Source organism: Mustela erminea, chromosome 1 (genome assembly GCF_009829155.1).
Source record: "Mustela erminea isolate mMusErm1 chromosome 1, mMusErm1.Pri, whole genome shotgun sequence".
NCBI lineage: Eukaryota > Metazoa > Chordata > Mammalia > Carnivora > Mustelidae > Mustela > Mustela erminea.
The window spans coordinates 213,769,923-213,796,535 of NC_045614.1; the positions used below are offsets into that span (position 1 = coordinate 213,769,923).

General features: G+C 44.0%; 1 protein-coding gene across 5 annotated transcripts in view; it reads right to left on the bottom strand.

Annotated features, from left to right (window-relative positions):
* ERG (ETS transcription factor ERG) overlaps positions 1-26,613 on the bottom strand; it is a 240,559-nt gene that overhangs the window by 145,878 nt on the left and 68,068 nt on the right. For 4 of the 5 annotated variants that reach the window (XM_032355008.1, XM_032355047.1, XM_032355001.1 and 1 more), the window contains exons 2-3: positions 26,096-26,197; positions 21,552-21,639 (exon numbers count right to left, since the gene is read on the bottom strand). In XM_032355008.1, coding sequence (XP_032210899.1) covers positions 21,552-21,590 — 39 coding nt within the window. In that variant the 5' untranslated portion in view covers positions 21,591-21,639; positions 26,096-26,197. Of the gene's footprint in view, positions 1-21,551; positions 21,640-22,053; positions 22,181-26,095; positions 26,198-26,613 lie in introns of those variants that run through there. The other variant, XM_032355027.1, reaches the window with a different exon arrangement.

Consider the following 26,613-nt stretch of genomic DNA (forward strand, 5'->3'; position numbering starts at 1 on the left):
AAGAAATGTCTGGAACAGAACGTGACGCTCCTGATGTGGTCTTACAAGGCAGAAGAGACAGGGTTTTACATTTCCTTTCTCAGAGTATCTTTTTCCAGAAAACACAGAAACACTCATGATGAGCCAGCCAACATGCTGAGAATGATTAAGTAAGGTACACAGTCCATGTGGGATTGGACCTACAGAGGGTAAAAAGCTCTCTAAGGGCAACTACTCCCAGTAACCACAGCTTCCCTCCATCTTCCCATCTCCTCCATCTGAAACTCCCTGCATCCCCGTGAAGGCTCCTCTTCCTGGACTAGTCTCTGTTTTTCCAGATCCTTCATCAAATCATCCTCACTGATCTCCAAATAGGCGGCTTGTTATCCTCCTCCTGGTACCCTGAAATCTCTCATCTCCTTACCGACCTGAAACCTGGCCACCCCTCAATTCCCCTTTCTCCACCCACCCAACCCCAAGAGGAAACATTGCTGGGGAAATCATGCCATGCAATGGTACTGGTTGGGTCTGCCACAAACCTGGAATTCTTTAAGCTCCTTTGGAATCTGCTTCTACTCCTGAACTTTTTTTTTTTTTTTTGTATTCATTTCTAATTCACTTTCTATGTAATACCCAGAACACCTGTTAAAGACCTGGTATTTTCTTGCTTCTCGCCCCAAATTCTCCGACCTTACTCACAGAGAATGACCTTGTTCTCTATCACATCAAGAAGACTGAAACCACAAAATGTACATTCTTTCACAGTGAGCTTCTCACTTTTGAGGTTTCTCTGTAGATTCACCCATAGTCTTCCCCCTTTCTCTTGACAGAAACAGCTTGCTTGCACGTTTCCAAATGTAACCCTCTGTCGGTGCCCTGGATGCAGACACTACATTTTTCTAGCATGTTTTTCCATCCACTGTCTTGTCCTTTCTGCATCTTTCTTTCTGTCCATCTGTCCATCTTTCTTTCTGCAACGGATATGTTCTAGGTGCAAGAGAACTTTCTTCTATCCTAAAACACATAATCTAAACCATCTCTTGATGCCACATTTGGTGAACATTCAATATCTCACTTTCCCTTGTTTCAACAAAAGCTAGTTGAGCCACTCGTGTGCTACAATCTTCAGACACCAAGGCAAGCATAATACAGTCCCAGCCTTTGCCACCATATTTCTCAAAAGATCACTCAACACTCAGCCATTTTGCCTGTGTTTTCTTTAATGACTTGCAAGATGGCTTCTAGAGAATGCTACAGAAAGGTGTGGCATAATGGAAACCACATTCACTGCCAAGAGTGAGACCCTCCCCTTGCTCCACGGTCTTCAAAACACTCCAACTTCTCAGTGTCTCCCAGGCTCCAGTTCCTACCCCCCTTGCTGGACATCATTACTCACCTCTCAAGCCACAGGTCAGAAACCAAGTTCTCCAAACTTCTCCAGCCTTCTGCCTTCTCTCCAACTCCACCACTTCCTCAGAAAACTTCTTACCCAGAGAAAGGACACCCCCACCTCCAAGCCTCTAGGCCCAGCCTTCAGTAATCTTTAACTCCCTTATTCTCGTGCCTTGAACCCAGTGGGTTTCCAAGGTGGCTCTCTCCTGCATGTAGTGCCTTAGTGCCATTGCCCTCCTCCATCTTCCGTGTCCCACAGCCTGTCCCTTTGTCTTAAAGCCTTTCTTTTACCCAAGATGAGTGGCAACCTCCCTTAAAATCCCATAAAATTTGTGATTATTTTTTGTTACCGTATCTTTTATATTAGAACTTTTTATGCTCTGCCTGACCTTCCCTACTCACACAGAAGTGCTCCAATGACAGGAATCATGTTCTATTTATTTTTCTGTCCACCACAGAGCCATACACTGTGCAACTATGGCTGACCCATGCTTCCTTTTGTCTTGCCTTAGTATAGCTTTCCTGGCACAGGTGTATGCTCCTGTAACACGATATCAGGCATTGCTTACTACAAAATATACAATTGCCACAATCCCAATATTGTGACCTGAACTCATTTTTCAGTGACCACATCCCTAAGAGAATGCATTTCTCCTTTTTTAATTTAAATTCAATTAATTAACATATAACATATTATTAGTTTCAGAGGTAGAGGTCAGTGATTCATCAGTGGCTTACAACACCCAGTGCTCATTATATCACATGCCCTCCTTAATGCCCATCCCCTAGTTATCCCATCCCCCCACACCTCCCCTCCAGCAACCCTGTTTGTTTCCTATGATTAAGAGCCTCTATGGTTTGTCTCCCTCTTTTATTTAATCTTATTTTTAAAATTTTTTTAAATTTTTCATATATAGTGTTTAATGGCTCTCCTTTGGCCCAAGGTATTTTTCCTCCAACTCACTGTGTCTCCATCCAAAGAAATACAGTAAAAGAGCCAGAAGTGGCTCTAAGGAACAACCTGGTCTAGTCTCCAGCCCTCAGCCCCCACAGAGAGTTCTTGGGCAAGTCTTATGAGAAGCACCTGCTCCTGGGCTCAGCCTCCCAGAAACAAGTGCATATCTGGGGAACGGAATACCCAGGCAGAGCTTCCCACGGCATCTGGCTGTCCATCTCCTATGGAGTTCCCTCCTTTCCCGGACATTTCTTGAGTGTAAGAATGATGTCAATTAATCCAATTATTTCTAGTGCCCAGGAAATGAATCAATGATGACTTATATCTTGTTTCAACTCAGCTGACAACCACCAGGAACAATATTCCTCGGAGGTGACTGCGCTTGTCTGTGGGCAGTGTGCCTATTTGTAGAATTTCTTCCTGCAATTTCTTTGAGCCAGAGTATGAGCTTGGGTGTTGGAAGAAGGAAGAGTGTAAGGGATGACTCACAGGGAATTTCCCATCTCCACTGGCTTAGTCTGTCCCGAATCACTTCAGAGTCAGTTCACAGGGTTAAATGAAGAGACATGGATTTTCTGCGATCTTCTTGACCTCAGAAATTCTGATCTGGCATCCAGCTTCCCATGTATGTGGTTATGGGTTTGTTCTTGCCAAGATATTTGGAATTGGGTTAGTGATGAAACAGGGTGTGTTCCTCATTGCACAGCAAGGTCTTATGGCTGACAATATGTAGTGGACTGTATACCATATTTATAAACCCCACAACGGAATACAACATATAGCATCCTTACATGAGAGAAAATGAAAAAATATATATATTATTTTGCAGTTGGAGAAAGAGAAAGAGAAGAAGAAAAGAAAAGAGAGTCACATAAGGAGGCAAGAATGTGAAATGATGGGTATTAAGGAAGGCACGTGTTGTGATGAGCAGTGGATGTTCTATGCAACTAATGGATCATTGAACACCACATTAAAAACTAATGATGTACTGTATAGTGGCTAACTGAGCAACTATATATATATATATATATATATATATATATATATATATTCAACATAGGAAAAAAAAAAAAGAATGTGAAATGATGGACCTACAGCTCTGCTATGATCCAACCACACTTCCACAACACTTTGTGGGTTCCACAGACACTGGCTAAACATCTGCCAAAGTCCCCTTCATCCCAGGTGCCCAGATAAACTACATTTCCCAGCCTCCTCTACAGCCAGATGTGATCATGTGATTGAATTCTGACCAATGGGACATGAGAGGAAACCTGGCCTGTGAAACACCAGCCTGGAGGAATCCCCCATTCTCTTTCCCACCAAGTGGTTGAATGGAAAGTCTTCCAGGGATCACAGAGAAGAAAAGAGGCTGAGAGGGAAGGCGGCTGTGTTCCTGAACCACTCCTTACAAGAAAGAGAGCTCCCCCCCACACCAGGAACCCTCGCAATGACCAGAGTGAGAAACACACTGTTACTTGCTGGGCTGCAGGAACTGCCGGGTCTGTGGGACCAGTTAGCCTTCCCTGATGAACCCCGAGTCGGTCCTCACTCGTGCCTGGCACCCCTGGCCAAACCTAGCCCAGCAATCTGAAGTTACACAGTGGAAAAGTGGCATCTTCTAGTGGAGTGATCATCACGTAAAAGGCACCGGGTCTTCCCGTGTCTTCCCGTGTTTTGGAGACTTTTCACTTGGACACACGCAAAGCACGTGGATTCAACTACCTAAAACAACAGGTTCGCATCCGGAGAAAGTCCTAAATGCTTCTGTGTTCTGGCCCCAGTGATATCATGCAGCACATTCCCTGAAGTGGGGGAGACATCACCCCCAATAACTATGGAAAAATGAGAAATGTGGAACTTGCTCTATTTTTAGTTGCTAACATATGCATTGCTGCAAACTTTATTTAAAGCCAAGAGAAATATTTCCATATTGAATTTCAATAGTGCAGTATGCTGTTTTAGGATGAAGTTCTAAAATCCAGTACATAAAGATCTGTAAAGTTACATAACCGCCGCTGGGTCTCACAGACAGTGCTGCTCCACGGTGGGATTTTCAGTGGATTGCCAAGGCTCTGTGTCACATACTATTAGGGAACATCCCCCAGACTTACAGGGCCTCACTGGGGGTTTTAAAGATCTGTGAGGATCAATGACCCAATATATAGTGCTTGAGAAAAAGCTAATTTTTTTTAAATGGTTAAATGTTAAACAACTTAGAAGTTTGGGGACTTTAACCAAAGAAAACAATACCATGATCATTTAGATGTGAAGCTCTTAAAGGTGGAGAGTAAATGATCACCCCCTGGGGAAGACCATGTGTTGTGGACAATTCCCCTAGATTCTTCAGAAGACTCTCAGAATATTCTAGGTTTTTTTTTTTTAATTTATTTGACAGACAGAGATCCCAAGCAAGCAGAGAGGCAGGCAGAGAGAGGAGGAAGCAGGCTCCCTGCTGAGCAGAGAGCCCGATGAGGGGCTTGATCCCAGGACCCTGAGATCATGACTTGAGCCAAAAGCAGAGGTTTTAACTCACTGAGCCTCCCAGGTGCCCCTCTAGGTATGTCTTTTTAAGGGCTTGTCCCATAAGGATCTGTACCCTAGCACCACCTGCATATTTAACCTTTCTTCTTTGTTCCTAAAGATAAAGAATTAACTGAGAATGGGGAGAAATACAAAGTTTTTCCTTATGTGTCAGCAAGCGAACAACATTTCTAAAAACTATGTATGATTTGGAACTATTTTATTTGACATGCACTGTTGGCAACTGGCATTTTATATTTCATTTAGTGATTTTTCCCCCTTTTAATTATAGCAGGGTATTAAGTTCCTGGTGGCACTTAAGGTTCTGGTGTCAGATGTTCAGCAGGGACCATCATTCTAAAGAGAGGTACCAGACCACTGAAGGAGAACATGGTTAGAGTTGTCCCCAAGTTGGTCTGCAGAACTCAGGCCACCACGCGTCTCAAGGGTACAGGAGGAGTCAAGCAGGAGTGGACAAGTAAGGTGGGAGAGGGGGCACAGTCCACACCCTTCTTCCACACAGGGTTTCTCAAGACAAAACAGGTCAGAATCAATGGAGGCAAGAAACCTTAAATTGTCTGGAAGATTGAAGTTTAAAAATTAAATGAACTTCTCAATATCCAAAAATAAAATTGTGTATTAACTAACCATTATAAGGAACATAACACTATGGATGACCTGAGATATCATTTGAGAGTGGAAGAGGGGTGTCTCGGTGGCTCAGTGGGTTAAGCATCTGCCTTTGGCTCAGGGCATGAACTCAGGGTCCTGGGCTCCAGTCCCACATCAGGCTTCCTGATCAGTGGGGAGTCTGCTTCTCCCTCTCTTTCTGCCCCACTGCCTGCTTGTGCACACTCTTTCTCTCAAATAAATAAACAAAATCTCTAATAAAGAGAGAGAGAGTATTTCCTCTAAAGAGGAATATTTCCTCTAAACAGGTATGCACTTGCTGGTCCAGCTCATTAAAAAAAAAAAAAAATTGCTACATTTGTATATGTTGACACTGTAATCAATGAGCACAATGATTTGTAAAAACCATACTGGTAACACTTTTAAATTTCAATCTTCAAGATGGAATAAGTCTTAATCGCTTCTACTGAGGTCCTATTAGGCATTCTATTTCTCCAAAGGCATTCCAAAACTTCTTGTCCAAAGGCAAAAATTGCTGTAAGTGTGCCTCAAACAAGGGATAGTTTTCCACCAGTCTCCAAATCCTCAAACAGTAAACCGTAAAAGCATGGAAATACAAGATAGAACAGTGTTTAACGTCACCACAGCATTCCTACAGTCTGGGATAAATCATTCTTAAGAATTATTTTATTTTCAATGCTATGTCAGTAAAGGAAGCGGCTTTTTAGTGAGCCAAACATTAACAAGAGAAGCCTCACAGATACACTTACCACACACAGAGGTAACTAAGATTACAGTGCAAGATGAGGGGTAAAGCTATAAGACAAAGGCTTCAAGGTACTCTTTTATTTTTTTTTTTAGATTTTATTTATTTATTTGAGAAATGGAGATCACAAGTAGGCAGAGAAGCAGGCAGAGAGAGAGGAGGAAGCAGGCTCCCCACTGAGTAGAGACCCCCCCCCCCCCCGATGCGGGGCTCGATCCCAGGACTCTGGGATCATGACCTGAGCCAAAGGCAGAGGTTTTAACCCACTGAGCCACCCAGGCGCCCCTCAAGGTACCTTTAAAAGAAAGGAAGTTATGAGGGCAATATTTGTAAACAGTTTAATCATCAACACAGAAAAAAGTTAGAAATGTACAGTCTTTCCTCAAGATGGAGGGAAACACATAAAATAATGTTAATGTTATCGACTGTATAATCAGAACATAAAGAAAATATCAGAGACCCAGGAGAGAGAAGAGAGATCGAGATTCAGTCTCTTTTGGGTCCACAAGGCAAATAGAAGAAACACTACAGTATGAAGGCCATCTGTCAGTGCGCCCAAGGGACAGAAAACTCCACACAGCACCGAAGCCACACACCCTGCTGATTCGGGAAGCCTGGAAGGTGGCTTGGTGTGGAAACAGCACGAGTCGAACAAGAAAACCCATGTGAGCACCCTCCCCCAGTTGTTTTTTCTGGTCAAAAAAAATTCCCTAATCTGGTAGAACTAGGAGGTTAAAGCAGGAACATGGTAGGAAGAAGAGCTGACTTCTGGTGACACGTCCAGGGACCTTCCTGCTTTCTAGCACAGTACTTGGTAGGAAATAGATTGCCTCCCCTTGGATCCCCTTTCCTTCAAGTGCTTAAGACAATGACACAACCTAGGCCCAAAGCAGACAAGAATAAAGCCCAAATACTGGACTCAGATGCTAGTGGCGTGGGGGTGGGGCAAGGTTGATGCCATGCCCAACATGATTTGGGTGTTTAAACTCAGAATCTGAATAACCAATAACAGAATTAACCAAAGGCCTTAGAGAAATTTAATGTCAACCCTGAATAACAGAAGAGGCAGAAGATATCATAAATGGAGTAAAAAAATGCTTTGTCTGGAGGTTTAAGGCCAAGAAACATTCAAACAATAGAGTTAGTACTCTCTAAAAGTATTTTTTAAAGTAATCATTGATTTTTTTTTTTTTTTTGAAGCATTCTAGCTTTCCATCATGGTGGCACTGGGTAATGGTGGAACTCTGTGACACCCAAGTGCCCCAGTCCAAGTGCTAGGGACAAGAGGCTGTTCCGTGTTGGGATGATCACATAGATCTTGTGAACAATATGCATCTATTACTGACCAGCAGATAATCCTGCAGATGGTAACGATGGAGTAACAATGTCGAGCAAATGATAACTGTGCAGACTTTTCAGAGGCGTTAGCTACATCCCATTCTTCTGCAGATGCCCGGAGCAGTCATGGAGTGATGCTCTCAGCTCTTCCCTCAACAAAGAACCCAGTATTCACCTGAGCAGCCTGCAGCTGTCCTCAGCTCCTGCTCTGCCCCATCCCAGATAGCCCTGAGCCAATAACTGAACACAGTAGGGGGGTGAGAGCCTGGCCATTTCTGCCCAGTGCAGGACCCCTCCAAAGGCAACCTCTGTTCCAGGGGTCCCCGCGGCATTGGTCAAACTGTCCAATCTGTGTCTGGGCTGAGGTTCTCCTTGTCCAAACCTACTCCATCCTCATTTTATTGTTCACAGGCATACCCCCACCCCGTACCCTCTAATAAACTTCTTGCATTCTTGATTCTGTCTCAACTAACACAGGGTGCCTAAAACTGATACTGGGGGAAGTGCATTTCCATGCCCCCAAAAAATCGGCTTTCCAGAAAATAAAGTTTCCTATTATTCCCTTTATCCATGATGTCATTTGGCCATTTTAAAGGCCATAAGCAAGGATCACACATTTTAATCCTCACTGAGTGAACTGATGGTTGAAACATTATTGTCTTTATGACACAAAATAATTAGGGTTGTATATAACATGTTACTTTTCTATTTTCAGGCAAATCTGAGTAGTTTTACTTGATGCAAAAATAATGGTACTTAAATCCTTTAATTGATTGATATCATGTATTAATAGCAATCAAAAGGTTTTCTAAGACATATACTTTTTAATATTATAAAATGTGTTTAAAATAAAAACCTGTGAAGGCATTATGCTAATTGAAAAAATCAGTCAGAGGAAGATAAATATTGTGTGATCTCACCACAAGTGAATCTTAAGAAACCAAACTCATAGACAGAGAGCAGCATGGCTTTCACTAGGGGCTGGGGTGGGAAAATGCGGAGATCCTGATCAAAGGGTACAAACTTCCAGTTAGAAGATGAGTAATTCTGGGGTATAATACACAGCACAGTGATTATAGTCACCAATACTATATCTTGAAATATGTTGAAATACTTGAAAGTTGCTAAGTGAGTAGGATGTAAAAGGTCTTCCCATAAAAAATAAATAAAATAATTAGGGTCACTTGTGTGGCTCAGTCGGTTAAGCTTCTGATTCTTGATTTTGGCTCAGATCATGATCTCAGGGTTCTGAGATTGAGCTCCACTCTGGCTTCATGCTGGGCATGGAGCCTGCTTAAGATTCTCTCTCTCTCTTCCTCTGCCTGAACTCTCTCTCTCTATCTCTCAAAAAAAAAAAAAGGAAAATTATGTAAGGTGAGGGCCATATTAACTAACTCTATCCTATTAATCATTTTCATGTTGCAAACCTTAAACTTATGCAACATTAAATGTCAATTATGTCTTAATAAAAAGCAAAACCAAAAAAACCCCTCCTGTTATTTTTCCTTATCCACAGCCACATTTCTCTACCAGCTGTGTTACAGCACCTGATTTTGTGGGTTTTTGTTGTTGTTGTTGTTTTTTAAATTCAGTTCTGAGAAATCAAGTAATAGGTCCTATTTTTATTAGATAATTGGATATATATGAAATTTCCATTCCTACAGACTAAGTATACGAGCAGCAGCATACCGTTTAAATTATTCATAAGATAAAAGTATCTTCTCTCTTTCGGTCTGCTTTCTTTCCTGATGTCTTTGTTCATTGCTAATATTGTCTATTTATGTGTAATTCTTCCGAGACAACTTCTCCTGACAGCCAAATAGGAAACCCACCCAGGTAGGCTAACCTGAAGGCTCCAGTTCCCTTTTGCAATGTGCAAGGCACAAGGTAAATTTACAAAACTTTTTTTTTTCTCCCGAACAATAACAGAAAGCAAGTATTTGAATGGAGTTTTTTCAAACAACATAAGTCATGAAAAATGTGACTTGTTTTTGACTGTTCCTTTAGGCATACACTTTTGATTAGGGATGATTAAACTTAAGCATAAAAGCATTTTAAACTTGAGGTTTAAAACAAAGGACATAAGAATCACATGGTTAGAGTTTTATATTTTTGTCAGCCTCAAGTTCAGTTGGCTCACTACTACCACTACTGTAAAATTTTATGAGACTAATTTGGAGGTCCTTATAAATTGGTGTTATTGTTTATTTTTGGATATTGATACTAGTGGCATATTAGCAGTGAATGCGTAATGCAAATGAACAGTACTTTCCAGAAAGTCCACAAAGAATCAGTAAAAAATTAATAGCCACACTGCAATTAAATTTGTTTACTTTTTTAAAGTACATTCTCAGAATTAACATGTACTCTCCATTAAGCAATACACAGCAAGAATTTTAATTCAACCTTGGAATTTGATCTTTAAAATTAAAAACAAAACAAAATAACAAAGAAAAACTTTCTTTGCTATTTACAGTTCCTGCTTTGGGATAAAGCCCAACATCTGGATACCAGAATCAGAGCAGCAAAAATCCATGGAGACACATGTGCAATTTTATGCATGCAAACACACTATTTTTTAGGGTGAAACCACTATGGTGCTTCCCCCCTCATTTCTTACTTCACAGAAACCCTGAGGGGTGTCTTCCAAATGTATCCAGAGTAAGAAATCATATATGATAGATCACAACCCACTCTATACACACGCACCTGTAGAACTAGATTGTAAGCTTTCTCAAATAACACATTTGCTTTCTGCAGGCACCACATACTAAGAGTTTCCATGCTATTCCATTCCATTTCCTTTTGTTAATCCTGGCCTTGACTCACTTCCACAAGCAGGTCGTGACCTATGATCTGAAAAACCAGGGCTTCAGAGCCTTCCCTGTAAAATGGTAGGTCCTCAGGCCAGCAGTCCCCAGAGCACCTGGGGCCTCTTCATGCTCTTCATGTCAAGGCCCAGCCGGGGCCCCAGGTGACACGTCTGCCCAGGGAAGCCTGAGAAACCCTGCTCCAGAACACAAAACTGTGGAACAAAGATCTGTCATCTGAACTGAAATTAGACAAAGAATGTGTTTCAGAACAACTTTTGTTCAAAGAAGCTCTATCACTCCTCTGACTTTAAGATGCCAAACTTTTCTGGCAGAATAAATAAGTGCAAATAAAGATTTATTTTCAACTTCATGAACTGCCTCCGGGGGTTTCCATTGCTAGTACAGCATTCCTGATCTGGGATCCCTGGGACTCTGGGGACAGGTGTGCAGGGCTGCTGACCGCCACAGGAGGCCTGGGAGCGTGGAAGAGTGTGTGTGTGCAGGAACACATGTGCACATGCACTTATGCTGGGGAGAAAATATATAACATTTAACAAATTCTTAGAGTTCCATGATTCACAAAAAAATTAAGATGAACTATCAAGCTATAAAAAGACCTGGAGGGACCTTAAATGTCTATTATTATGTGAAAGAAGCCCATCTGAAAACACTACATACTGTATAATTCAACTTTATGACATCCTGAAAACTACAGAACTATGGGAACAGTTGAAAGATCAGTGGTGGCCAGGGGCTCAGGTGGGGCTAGGCAGTGGCAGGGGGCAATGAACGGACAGAGTACAGAGGATTTTTAGGACAATGAAACTATTCGCTATGATACTTCAGTATCTTATGACATGATACCTACCATTGTCCATTAACCTAAACCCATAGAACATGCAACACAAAGAGTGAACCCTAATATAAACTATGGACTTCAGGTGACAACGGTGTGTCAATGTGGGCTCATCCACTGTTAACAAACGTACTACTTTGGTATAAGATATTGATAATGGAGAAGCTGTGGGTCTGGGGGACAGCGGGCAGAGCGGAGATCTGCACTTTCTGCTCAGTTTTCCTGGGAACCTAAAACTCCTCTAAAACTATACATACATAAGAGTTAGGACACACTGCCCTTGAGAACACATTGTCTCAGCTGCATCAGTGCTGTGGTTACAATCATACCTACAAAGGGTAGAGAAGTGTTAAGAGTAGGTGAGTCCCAAAGGGGGCGCTCTGTCCCAGAATGGAACACAATCCCTGGATCATTCTCATTTCATTGGGACCATGGCTACTTAATCGGATCAACACAGACATGCTAAGTATCTACTAAGCACAAGGACCAGATGATCACTTGAGTCATATATAATCCAGCAAACAGAGAAAAAGAGCACATAGCTATCATTATATGATAACCATCCCCCCCTCTCCCCAAATGGCAAGGAACCAGATGTTGAGATGTGGAGGGTAGAAAGACAAAAACAAGAGGCCAGAAGAGCATAGGGCAAACAATTCAGTTCACAGCTAAGTAAGCTCTGGGCAGACACCTATAAGCTCTTGGACAGAGACGCCAGGCGTTTCCAAACTTGACCTCTTCTGGTTGGTCTGTGCCACATCCTGATTGGCGTGCCCATGTTCCTTGTCAAATATTTGTATGATTTACTCTTCAGGGTCCCTTCAGGGAGTACTAGGAGGGAAAAGCTCCTGCAAAGCGATGCTGGGTTCGTTCTGCACAGAATGAAGAACTCCAGATGGAAGAACCCGGCTTTGATGCTGAAATCCAGTGCTACGTGTCTTCTGTGAACACTGAACTCCTTTGCTGGTGACTCTTAAAAGGAAATAGATTTCCTTCTCTTCTTATTAAATGAGTCATATGGAAAACTGGGAAATACACAGGAGTAAATAAAAGAAAAACATCACGGGACACCTGGGTGGCTCAGTCGGTTGAGTGTCCAACTCCCGATTTTGGCTCAGGTCATGATCTCAGGGTCCTGCATCACACTGAGTGTGGAGCCGCTTATGATTCTCTCTCTCCCTACCATCTGCCAGTTGCACTTTTTCTCTCTCAAGAAAAGAAAGAAAGAAAAGAAAATCAAACAAGAAAAGCCTACATTTGAAAGCTATGGGACAGATAGTCAAGAAAAGTATCAGTAGGTGCAAGCAAGTAAAAATGTTTATCTCGTGGGTGTAATCACAAATATCAAAAATCAGAATAAACGTAGAAACAATCTATATGACAAATACAGCATAGCTCAGAGTTAATCTCACTAAAATATAATCTACACAATTTGGTCAGAAGAGTACGATACCTTCTCAATCCTAACTGTGAGAAGAGCAGCCCACGAGAATCTATTGCAGGTTTCTTCCCTTTTACATTTGCCCCACTCTGAGGGGACTTTTGGACCCTCCTGGCAGATCACTGTTGCCAAGGCTGCCCATAACTCCCAAGCTCTCAAAGCTGATGACCCTCACCTTTACCTTCTACCCACTGGCTCGGGCTCTCGGCCTTGCATAGATTCCTCCTCCTCACCCCAACCTCTGCATGTTGGAGGGACTCAAAGCCCATCTCTAAGGCTCTTCTGGATCTGGGTCCCAGGGTGACCTCATCTAGTGACCCAACCTTAAATGCAATTCTTTAACTCAGAATGTATGATTCAATCAGATTGTATCACCCATTTTGCTTCAAACCCTCCAGTGGTCCCCAGCCCCTAAATGCAGGACATTTAAGAGTCTTTCCCTTTGCATATCAGAGCTGACACATATGGCTTTGCCACAGCCTCCCCAGGCCCACAATCAACAGCTCCACTCTCACTCCACACCAGCCCCCAGTCTCCTTGCTGTTCCTTCAACACGCCAAGCAAGTTCTTTCCTAACGACTTTGCACACATAGTTCTTTCTGTCCAGGACACTCTTCCCCCCCCATGTGATGTGTGGCTCATGCTCTCACTTCCTCGATGGACTGACTGAATTTCAGCTCCTCCCTCATGACCTCAATGACCTTCTCTCACCTCCTGTATAAAATGGCACCTCTCGTCCATGACCCTCTTTATTACTTCTTGCTCACCTTACATTTTGTTCTGGAGACTATCAATCACCACTGGTATATGTACACACGCACACACACACACACACACACATTTTAATGCCAGTTGTAATACTGTAATGCTATATGTATATAAACATATTCTGTCTCAACTCCTTGAGTGTAAGCTTCAGGCAAGCAGAGACCTTATCTGTTTGGTTCATGCTCTACTCCCAGCAATGTTGAATGATTTCATTGAAACCGTCAAAAACATGACTGAAGAGATAATAGAACTTGCTGATAAACATATGAGGTGATCACTTATGCAAGTTTCCAAAGGAAATAACATCTGTAAAACTCCACTTTCCACACATTGAATCAGCAAAGGTTAAAAATCACAACACAGTGTGAGCAAATACTTGTTGGAGAAGTAGAGGAAGGCACAGTCGGGTGGGGACCTTGGTATCAAAAGCCTTCAAAGGGCCCCTTGAATTTATCACAGTTTCTGGGATTTAACTCCCACTTCCAGGAGGATTAACACAGCAGGGTAGCCCGGGCAAGCTGGTGAGGTCCGGTGGGGGAGAACGGCGTGTGGGGCAGCTAGGGATTCCAAGGACAGGACAGGAGGGAGACAGTGCAAACCTGTCCTCATGCCACACAGAGCAGGGGCTATGAGGTAGACACGAGCAGAAAAGTAAAAGAAAGAGAAAACTTAAAGAGATGCCTTAAATTTTAAGGCTGGAGCCCTGGAAGAAGCAGCCACCGTGAAAAAAAGGGGAAGAGGATGAAATTAACAAAAATGCTTCCATAATGATGACAACAGTAACGATTGCTACTTACTAGACACCATCCTTAGGCCCTCCCATGAATCACCTCCCTGGTCCTGCTACAAGCCTAGGAAGTGATGCCATTGTCCTTGCTTCACTGACAGTGACCTGCAGCTCCCAGGAGCTCAGGAGGTTGCCCAAGGTCAGTCAGCAAAGGTTCTGCCTGAGATTGTCAAGTCTGGCTTCAGAACCTGCCTGCTCACCCAGTACTCTCTAGCTGCCCCAGAGGGGCTCAAGGCCAACTGCATACAGCCTCTAACCTTACTCCCGGGAAGTGACCTGACTCTCCTCCAACCCTGCCTACACCTCCTGAAAGCTGGTGTCCTCCCTGAAGGTTGGCTCTGAATCTCACAACGGCAAGACATCAGTTTCCAGGGCACCGTGCAGCATGCCCAGGGGAGCACACCACTGAACCCCAGTGCACTCTCCTGAGCACAGCCCCCAGCAGTGGGTGATGGAAATCCACCCTGAGGGGCACAGGAAGCCACTGAAGAGACAGAAAAGCCCACATAAGGAATCTGCAAGCAAAAAAAAAAGGTATCTGCAGGCAGAAGTCTCCACTGTTTTTGCCATATCAGATGTCTGGATATCTTTAAGCATTATTATTTTCTTTCAAAATAGTACACATGCATTAGAGAAATTTTGGCAGATCTGCCCTTGTATGTTTAATTAAGTGTCACTATCCCACAGAAAGAGAAGTATGGCTATAAACAGCCACCAAGTCATCAGGCTTGTCGGGATGTGTGAACCTCACTGGAATCTGATCAAAGCTGATTTATTGAGAGGGAGAAAAAACAACGTATCAAAGGCTTACATCATCCTCACAGTAACAGACTCTGAGGGAGAACAAGGTCTCTGCTTAGTATGCCTTCAAAAGAATAAACTTCCTACCCTCCTATGAAGTAGTTACTATAAATCAGGTTTGCAAATAGGTATGAAATGTTTGCGACTCAGTGGGTCTTTTGACATCCAGGTGGGGGTTAGGTAGTGAGCTCCACGCCTCTCCCCGGGGATGGGATACATCCCCACCAGCCAGAGAAATCTCCCAATCCCCCACTCGGGAGGCAGTGTGGGGCATTCATGCACCTGCTCTGTGTTCCTTTAAGAGTCCCACTCACATGCTGGTTCTCCAGCTTCCCAGTGACCCACCACACACAACGCTAGCTACTTCCTAAAACTCTTCTAAGATCTTCCATGACACACAAACAAAGCTTATGTGTAGCATCTTTTACCGTCAGAAGCATTTAACGTCATATCCACAGAATCACATGCGAACGAAGTCAGTTCAACAATTCGCTTTTTGGCAAGTCCTGACCTTACATCTCTCCATTTCTCTCCTGAATATTCTCTCTCCTTCCTTCTTCCCTTCTACTGCTATTATGCAATAGTATGCTAATATAGAATATTATATATTAATACTATAACAGTATGTTATACAACTGCCATAATTAATATAAGAATATATTGTTACATTAATAATACTAATAATATATTAACATATTGATATCTTATATCAATATATTACTATTAATGTTAATAATATATTAGTAACAGTATCTTATTAATATGGCAAAGCATTCTGTAACTACTATAATATATAAATATAACAAAACACAACATATAACATACATTAATATATTTATAATATATAACATGTTAATATTAATAATTTAACTAATGGGGTACTAATAACATCAAATATATTAATAATAATGTGTAAGAGAAATAATAAGTGCGTAGCAAGTGCCAGGTACCACTCTGAATGGTTTAAATATACTAACGTCCACTGATTTAATCCTCAGGAATCTACAAGGCAGGTACTTTATTCAGCTCCCTTTACAGCTGAGGAAACTGAGGCAATCGATAAGTAAAGCCAAGTTTTCCACCCAGACTATCCGACCCAAATGCACTTTAAAAATAAGCAAAACTTACAAAGGCTGAAAGTAAAAGAAGGGGGAAGAAACACAATTAGAAACAAACCCCAAGTTCGCCAACTTTTCAGTCCTTCACAGGCAGAAGCAACAGGAAACCTGGGCAGAGACCTTGTTTAGTCCACGCTCCACTGCCCATGACTGATCTTCACACAAAGCCTTGGCTGGGGGGTAGCAGCTAGACTAGCTAGAAGTGGACCACAGAACTGAGCCTGGCCATCATCCTCTGGAGGACAGGGGTCTGTGTGGCAGTGGAGGGACAGACTCCAGACATTTCCAGGCATCGTGGCCCCAGAGCTGCCCCTGTGACCCAGCAAACCCTGGAACATGCTCAGAATCACCCACATGCTTCCTCTACAAGAAAGTGTGATCCCCAGGAGGACCCGAGGCCACCAGGCAGTCCGTGGGCAGAAACAGTGGGACAGGTGAGCACAAGCAGGCGCAGGTGGTGTGAGTGGGACGAGGCTGGATGCCTGAGGACGACGGGTGAGCCAGGGGAGCAGGTCAGGCAGTTTCCCTTAGATACCTGCCCAGCCCCTAGCCCTGGGTCCCTCTCAGCGGCGTGCAGTGCTGTATCCCAGGTGTCTGGCGACATGTGACTTGCACCTGGACGGCAGGTGTTACATCTTTGTAGTCTCCTATTCCCCCACCCACCCCTAACCCAGCTAGGGGCACATGGAAGGCTTGGGTAAATGGGGTGAGTCCCTCTCAGTGCTGAAGGCAAGGGGACTCACTCAACTCAGAAGCGGCCAGAGCCTCCCTGAGAAGCTCATGCTCAGCCCCAGCACAGACTCAGCTCTCATCACCACCCGCCACCCAGATGTCCCTTGACCAGCGCAGGCTCCCGCCTTCTGTCTTAGAGCAGCACTGGACCAAGCGATCCCCAATGAAACGATTTGCTAGAGTGCAGAGTGGTTTACAATTAGAAAGTATCTTCCGAAGCATGATTTCACCTCGAGCTACCCAGCTCCACCTTCCTTTCCTTTCCTTTTACCCTTCTTTACATCCTAATTTTTTTTTTAATTTTAAGTATCACTCTTGCAAACCTTTCTATGTACTCCTCAGCTCACAACAGGCAAGACCAGGACCTCAGAAGCCCCTTCCAGAAGCTCTCCCCTCCCCGACAAGGTAGCTCCTCTCCTCAGGTATGGACTCGATACAGCTTTTTTTCCTTTTCAACGCATATATGTTTCTCTGAAAACATAATGTTTTTTCAGTTCTGCCCCTTTTTGATCTTTATATGCACAAATGTGTTGTGTTCCTTCTCCGGTGACTTGTTTTTCCACCTGACCCTGAGAATCACCCGCATTAATACACAGACAGAGATGGACACTTGCTGATTTTCATTGCTGGGCAGACTCCCGTTATAGGTCGGGAATGCTGTTTATTTATCCATTCTCCTGGTGGGCATCTGGACTGTTCAGTTTTGCTAAGGTCCATCTCCGGGGATCCAAGGGCAACAGGGGGCGTGCCCAGGGGTGGGGCGGCTGGAGCACAGCTGGGGCCATCTTTAGCTTCACGAGGTAACACTCCATGGATACCAAAGTGGTTGTACTGATCTACACTCCCACCAGAGTGGAAAAGAGGGCCCTGGGTGCCACATCCAAATCTCTGTGCTAGAAACCTGTTTTATCTGTATATTATTATGTCTTCCCTTATCCCTCAGCCCCTTCTCAAAGCAACTAGCCCACATGTCCCACACATGCAACCATCTGCGCTGCTGTGGTCACTGAGTTTTAAGTATGTGCATATGCATGAAAATTATATGACGTTGTTTAGGAAGTGCACACGTTTTCACATACGTGAAAAGCATGGTGCCAAAGAGTGCATGTTGTCATTTTTTATTTTTTTGCTCAACTCAGTATTTTGCCAGATGTGCGCAGGCTGCTTCATTGTATTAGCAGCACTGCAACACTGTATCTTTAAGGTGGATGCTACCCTCAGTTTACAGAATACCAGAGGACTAGCTCAGGACAATCCAGCACCCACTGTGTAGTACCTCACTGAATATTTGCACTGACCCCACAAAGTAGATGCCTGCATTTCAGACAAGAGAAAAACCAGGCACAGAGATTGAGGAACCTGCCCAAAGTCAGTTAATGATGAAACAGGATTTGAATGAAGACTCAAGACCTCAGAGCCCTTGCTCTGATCCACAGCATGAACTAGGACGTATGACCCGGAAGGTTTTTGTGACCCGCATCTCCAGATTACACAGCCGGTGAACCCATGAGTGAAACTCACATTCCCACTGTTGCCCTCGGTCCAGTCTTTGCTCAGTCAGTTCCCAAACATACAGCCTCTGTGCAAATGGCTGGTGAATGGCGGAAAGAACAACTGAAAAATGTGCTGATCAGGAGTCTCTTTAAAGCTATAAATTTGACTAATACATTAACCCTCTTCATCAAATGTTAGTAAAGGAAAATACCAAGAAGATGGAACTCTTGAGAGGACCTGCAATAATGGAAGTTAGAAATTTCATTATCAGAATGAGAATTAATGACCAAAAGCTTGAATCCTAAGAAAATGAATCCACAAGTCCTTTTCCCTGCTGGGGACGATAGCAAGGGTCCATCTTTGGCCAAGATGGGCTCCCTCCCTCCGCAGAACAGAAGCATGGCCATATGCACCTAAAATGCTAGGATCATGCTTCTGGAACGTGTAAGTATAATTTTTATTATAAGAAAGGACCAGCCAAGGGCCAGTCAAGAAAGCCAAATTAAAATGTGCTGAGTGACTTAGTATTATCACCAATAGAGAATAAGTTAAGTTCTTTTAAAGTCCTGCTCATTTTCTTCACAAATGAATTGCCCCCACAGTTACACTATTTAAATCAAGAATGGTTTATATTTCACAGTTACTTACCATCCTTTCCCTTTATTATTATTTCTAGCTCCTTAAACATATAAAAGGGTAAAAGCAATTTGTTCTGGCAGAAGAGAACTACAGTAAATCACGCAGAATAAATTTCTTAAATACCAAAGGAACATTGCTTGCCTCCAGATCAGCCTCTGGACACGCGTGTGAAGCACACATAAAAATCTGTCTCCCTGCCACCTGCCACGTGAAGTTACTCCTGTGAAGAATTCATGTCCTTTTCAGGTGAAAAAAAATGTTTGGTAGCAATGCGCCAAAGACAAAATCTTCCAGTACTTCCATCAGCACATCCAGTGGAACCAACCAGACGCCATTTATAAGAACTCCCCCTCCCAGAAAGAAAAGCTGCACTCAGCCCCGAACCAGAATCTTCTCAACACACAAAATTTTACTGTGTAAATTTCCCAAATCAGGTATTTTAAGGAAAAGGTGGAAGGCCATCTATTTTTCTAACTTTGTTGTCAAGGACTCGAATTTCATTTATCCAAAAAAAAAAAAAAAAAGTCCAAGAGTATTTATTCAAATTCCAGCAGGTGGGATTGGATAGATTCACAAAGGACACAAACATCTCTAATATCATCTTCTCCACCTCGGAGCCAACACCCGCTGTTCGTAACTACACCTCCAAATGGCCAGTTCATCTTCCAAACACACAGAAGCCATTTGAGCTGAAATTTGTTTTTTAAAAAGCTTTCTGGGTTACCATTTCTCATTATCATTCACTTACACTTAACCACCACGAGGATAACAAGATACATCAGAGCTGAAAATACAGCTCCGTCCTGAGATCAAATCGGGACATTGCCACTGAACACATTCTCAGAGATCGTGTTTCTCAGGTTTACGGAAGACTGTTGGCCCTTGATAAATTCACTTTTAAAGATCTGTAATGATTCCTTGCTGACTTCATCTTTTCCTCCTGGTTGGCTACGAATAAAATGTCAGTCAAAATGAGTTTCGGTTGTTGATCTTCATACCACCAAGTATAGAAGATAACTTATTCTATCACCTTCTCTGCGAGATGTTATTTACATTCTGCAGCAAAAAGTCTTCCCCACTCTCACCCCTGTGTAGCATGGACACACTTGCCAAACATGCTCCAGGGAGAGAAACCTTATCACATCCTCAAGAGATTTCCCACTCGGCAGTTTGTAGACAGAACCGTCGCAACCCCAGTGAAACATCACACAGGAATCCCACTGTAGTGTCCCTGACCAAGACTGCTCCTCCCCATCTCTGGAGGAAATCCAGAGCCCTCAACACTCTATGGGTCGCCCATCTTTCTAACACTTTGGAAACACCCACAAAGCTTAAGGAACGCGCTGAACTCATCACCTCTGAACCCATTTTTGTGTATGAATGTGAATTCCACATAGTACAGAACACTCCCCAATGTACTGCTTTTAAAATGCGTGTGGGTGCATGTATGCGTGTGAGTGTGTGTGATCTGGGAGGGCATTCTACATTTTAGCCAAAAAAATCATATCATTTTTATAAAATTGTATTTAGCTTTTCGATTATAAGCCATTGTCTGTTTTCAATAAACGTTTTAGGTCAAGAATAGAGATTAGTAAAACCAACCAGGTCACTTAGGGAAAATGAATTTATATAGGGAATGTGTAGAACTGGTGAAGTAGTGAATGTTTTGGGCCCGTGTAGACAGCTGAACTAACTAGCAGTGGTGTAGACAGCCTCTCTGGGTAATGTGGCTCAAACCCCAATGTTTCCTGTAACTTTGATCTGGGTCAAGTTATTGAAAGTACCATTTCACTTCCCTCCTTGGCTATACTCGCAGGTATTATAGTGTGGGTGCAAACGGGTCGGCCTCCTCTTGGGGACTCTTGGTGGCTCAAGTCTTACTTCCCCATTGCCACACCTCCAGAGGTCCCAGGAGCTGCCCCGGGAAAGCAGCTGGTACGGGTGTGCGGGACAGCTGCTGAGATGCAGGCATGTCCGGGGAAACCATGAGTACTCAGCCTCACACCTTCTCAGGTAACCCAAGGTAACCCCAAGCAAGCACAAAGGGGGTGGAACTCAGGCAGAACCTGGAGGAATCCTTAACGTGCAAGCCACATACATCCCTGAATGTGGCTTGCACGTTAGGTCAGGAGTCGGTCAGGAGTCCTGAGTGACAGGCCAGACAGTAGATATCATCAGGTTTGTGGGCCACAGGGTGTTGGTCACATCAGAACACGAAAGCAGCCACAGATGGTGTGGAAATGAGGGAGTATGGCTGTGTCCCAGCACAACTTTCTTTGTGGACAATGAAATCCAAATTTCATACCAGTTACACGTTTATGAAATATTATTCTTCCAATTTTTTTGACCATGCCATATTGTGAAACCAGTCACCTTAGCTTATGGGGGTATAAAAAAGGTGGCAGGCCAGATGTAGCCCATGGCGGAGGGTGGCCACCCCCCCACCCCGCAGTCACTGATCTGAGGGCAGGCAGATGAGCAGGAGGCTAGGGCGGCTGCCCCACCATGGGGAGACCTACCTTGATATGAGCTGCTGGGTCTGGGACAGTCTGAACCATGTCCTTCAGCAGATCAGCTCAGTCACCGTCCGCTCAGAACCAGAGACAGCTGGGAGACAAAAGGGGACAATCAACAACCACATTTCTGAGTTTTGTTTTCCCTGAGGACCCCACACAACATGCCAAGGGGAAAAGAACCCCAGCTTTGCACAGATCTCGACGTGTTTGCCCACAAGCACCTTTCAGGCGTGCAAATGAAGCTGCTAGAAGACCTGTGTCTTCTGTCGGGAATGTCACTTACTTAGAGCCCCCATCAAACACCGGCCGGACAAACCCAAACAAACCCACATCACAGGCAGCTCATACACGTCATTTCCTGTGGGCAGCGTCTGTGAGTGATTGTGTCAAGGAAGAAACAAAACTGAAAATGAGACCTTTTCTAGGTTCTTGAGAGAACTAGGCTCGGAGTCCCACCAAAACTCATGCCATCCACACGTTTTAAGCTTCACGATGGAGCTCTTACTATAAACCACTGCTGTTCGTGACGCGCCCAAGTGCCGTCCCTGGACCAAGGCTCACAGGCACGTCCTCCTTTACTCCTGACCACCACTGGGAGTCAGCACCCCATATCCAGCCAGGGACATGGAGACCGGGGGCTGGTCTGTTCAGGATCACCTGGTTAATAAGCAACAGAGCCAGGATTCAGGTCCGACTGGCCTGACTCCAAGGCTCCTAAGACACTTCAAGTTGATGTAATGAACAGGTTTCACCCTGTATTTTTTTTTTTGAGATTTTATTTATTTGACAGATAGAGATCACAAGTAGGCAGAGAGGCCGGCAGAGAGAGAGAGAGAAGGAAGCAGGCTCCCCGCCAAGCAGAGAGCCCAGGACCCTGAGATCATGACCTGAGCTGAAGGCAGAAGTTTAACCCACTGAGCCACCCAGGCGCCCCTTCACCCTGTATTTTGAAGATACATTAGTTCATTGTATTTTTTTAAGATTTTATTTATTTATTTTGAGAGAGAGAGATCACAAGCAGGTGGAGCAGCTGAGTGAGAGAGAGGGACAAGCAGGGAGCCCGACGCGGGACTCGATCCAGGACCCTGGGATCATGACCTGAGCCGAAGGCAGACGCTCGACCCACCGAGCCACCCAGGCATGTCATGCTAGTTCATTTTAAAAATTATTTTAAATTTAAACAAATTTAATGTCCAGGTGTCCATACTCTAGGGATCAATACATTCCTTTACTTGGATTATAAACCAGTGTTTTGGCTACTGTCTGTCTGCCCCTCCTCATCCCCAGGGCCACTCTCCACAGCCCCCTTCCCTGTCCCATACCCCTGGAGCTGACCCCCATGAGCTACCTTGGCAGGGCTCCCTTGCCCTCTGTCCCCCATCACGTTCAGTCAGTGTGACACCATCTGCAGATCAGGGTGCAGAAGGAGAAAGGGCTGAAGTATTTCTTCCCCACACTTTTCCACCACCCGCTTCACACTCCCTCCCTTTTTGGCCACCCTTCTGGCCTATGGGGACCTCACCCGTCCTGGGGACCCTCACCCAGGGCTCCCAGCTCCAGGAATCATTTTCTGCCCAGGCTTTGGTTCTCTGTACATCTTAGCCAGGCATTGCTTCCTGGCACTGAAAACCTGCCTTTCAATGTATGTTTTCAGGTGCCATCACTATTGGTTCCCAACTGCCATTTTTGTTTGGTTTTATTTTCTTCCTTGTAAAACTGGCCTACAACTCTTAGCAGGAATGAACTGTGAAATAAAAATCGACAGTCCTCTAAGATGATACTCATGAAAGCACTCAAGTCTACAGCTGACCACGTTATTCCAGGGAATAAATAAAGCAGTCATGGCAACCTGACGGCATCTGTGTTCTGCCTTTCCAACCCTCTCCAGGCACAAACACATCCACTCCCAGCACAGATGGGCTTCTCCCAGGAAGCCCCCACCTCCAGGTCTGCACGCTTATGGTCTGTCTCCCAAAAGGGCTCCATGGACTTCTCTCCAGATCTGGGGGAGCTTGGCTGGACAAGAAGACAACAAACATGGAAATTTAGGCGATACTCTTTACTTCAGCCAACTTTCACGATCTTAGAATGTATCCAGTGTTTCTATCTAAGCCTAAGGCAAGTCCTTTTTGGGATAGTAGTTGCTAAAGATGCAAAAGGAATAAAGTACAGCCTTGGAATTGAATTGGGCATCCATTGAAGGGGACCCACAGTCTTGTTATACTGGTGAGAACAGAGGCTGGAAGAGAATGGGAGTCTGGCCAAAGCTGCCTTGCTCCTCTGACCCAGGAACCTGACTCCCCCAAGACCATCTCTTCAGGACAGGAGGAGTCACCCCAGGAAAATGCTCTGTTCCGACAGCCATTCAGCCTGACAGAGGCCCATCCTCAAGATCCTCACTATAAGACCTCATGCTAAGAGCAGACTGTTCTTTCTAAATGTTTTTGTGTCCCCGTAGGGCAGCTCATGCCACACAATCCCTCCTTCCCTGCTTCCTTCACATGCTGCTGCTCAAACCAAGAGCTGAAGCTTGTACCCTCCCAGCAAGGCAGCAGAAGGAATGTTCTGGAAGTCCTGAGCCCACGTCTTGAGATCCAGAGGATTCCTCTTTCGTCTCTGGGAACCCAGTTTCCATATCTCAAGCAGCATGGGAATGTGACCAAAGCCCAAGGTAGGTGCACAGCTGACACACTGGAAAAACTGGATTTTTAATTTTAAGCTAACTAGTTTTTAGTAAGTAAAAACATTTCAGGCAAAATGGCTCTAAGTAAACCCACAATAACAAATCCATTCATCACACGAGCTGGTGGTCATCAGGCACATTTGCTCCTGGTGAATATAGACCAAGCACAATAGCCTTCTACCAGCAAAGCCTCAGCCTACCATAAGAAGGTAACAGGTCTAATTCCTGCCAAGAGCATGAGCACCCTTCCCCTTAAAGGGAATGGGAGGAGGGGGAAGCAATTGAGACACCCACCCAGGGCCCATGATTTAAGAAAGCACTCTCTCTCAGGCTGACCCTCGTTCTAGCCCTGGTGCCTACATACCAGAAGTAAGCAAGAGAGATCAGTTGAAAGAGGAAGAGTCAACCAAATGCACCTTCACATTTATCTACAGAGATGAAAGAGAGCTTCCTCAAAAGGATATGGCTTATCTCTCCAAATAACTACAAATACTTATTACAAAGGGTTGAAGTGCATCGATCTCCCAACCCTTCATGGATTGGGGGTCCTAACCCCCAGTAGCTCAGAAGGCATCCTTACAAGGCATAGGGTCTTTAGAGAAGTTATTGAATTACAGTAAGGTCACAGGGTGGACATTAATCCAATGAATGGAGCTCTTCCTCACTTAGAGGACAGAAGACACAAAGACACAGGAAGAAGATGGCCATCGCAACTCAAGGAGAGAGGCCTGGGACAGCCTCTCTCTCATGGCCTCGAACCAACTCTGTCCACACCTTGCCCTCAGACATCCAGCTTCCAGAACTGTGAATCTGTTTGTGACATCTGAGCACCCAGTCTGCAGAACTTTGTTATAGCCACCCTGGAAAACTAATACACATTTATTGAAAGGTTGTGCATAGTATTTCAACTGACAAAGATTATTGGCCCTGATTTGTAGGGTGGGATGGGGGAAAGGTGTGTCTTAGGAGTCACACCCAATTTATTTTCACTCTTTCCTACCAGACACTAACTTTATTCAAGGAATGTTCCAGTATTGCTGTCCCACCTACTAACCATTCCTGGCTTCATTTTGGCAAAGGAGATATTTGTTTTAAGTTCTATGGCCTCAGTGAGTGTGATATAGGCCCCACCATAACCTCGCCCAACCCCTAAAACGTTTTTCTGAGAGAAGCCTGATAGTTTCCAACAGCTGAGGGGCATATTTTTAGATAAAAGGCTAAAATATTCCACCTTTTTTTTTTTTTTTTGCAAAATTAATGAATGCAGAGACACATTCCCTGTGTCTGCCTTTTGAGAAGAAGCTTCTACTAAATTCAGGTGAAATAACTATAAAACAATGCAAACCGAACTTAGTAATATGACAAGAAAATGTAAATATCATAAAGCATAGGTCTCTGTAGACACTGCCCTTGGCCTCCAGTCCTTCTGGAAGAAGCAGACAAGAGCAGGAGACAGCAGAGAAAGAGGGGTGATAAGGTCAAAACTTGTGAAGCAGTGACATAACCACCACTCCCCTATGTCAGTGTCAGGGGCTGGCAGGCAGAGCCGGGCGCGAGGCATCTTACTTAATGAAGATAATCAGTGGAACCAACACAATCCCTCAACATATACCAAATGGTCCAAGGAAAGGCCTTTGGTTTTTGTTTGGTTTCTGGTTTTGTTTTTTCGCCACAGTAAGTGTACTCTTGAATCCTCACCACCTATTTCACCCGTCCCCAACCCATCTCCCACCAAAGGTCTTAGAGGTTTGGAACACAAATAATCCCATATCCAAGATACCAAATACTTATATATTTGTTTTTCTTTTTTTCTTTTTTAAATTTTTGACCAGGAAAAGTAGGGTTATCTGGGATTTTGTTTTACCTTTAATTGCCCTTGGCCCCACCATCTTTTTTCTCTGCGAGTCATTGGTCTTGCTTTCAGTCAACACTGCTTTTCTTGGGTCTTCAAAGATCTTGGAACAACCTGAAAAATTTTTTCAATAGATTAAACCTTGGGGTTTTTTTCAAAAAAATTAACACCAAGGATCAACAGTAGGTTTAGTGACAAAACCTATTCCTTCAACACTATTCTAAAATGAGAATGAACTTAAAATCCTCCCCTTAAGAACAGGGGTGAGGTGGGGAGATGGGGGTGGCAACATTCCTCCAGGGAAGCTAAGTGTCTTGAAGCAAAAATGAGGAGAGAAACAAAGACCAAGCCTGAGCTGGCAATAGCGAAGCAGACATATACTTTTGCAAAGAAAATATTTTGAAAGTGTTTTCCTTTCCTTACAGACCCCAGCCTTAGTAATGATGGCTTCCCCAGATCATTCTTTCAGCACTTTTGTCTGCTCAGAACAAAGAGTCACAGGGTTTATTAAACATCCTGAGAACTGTAAT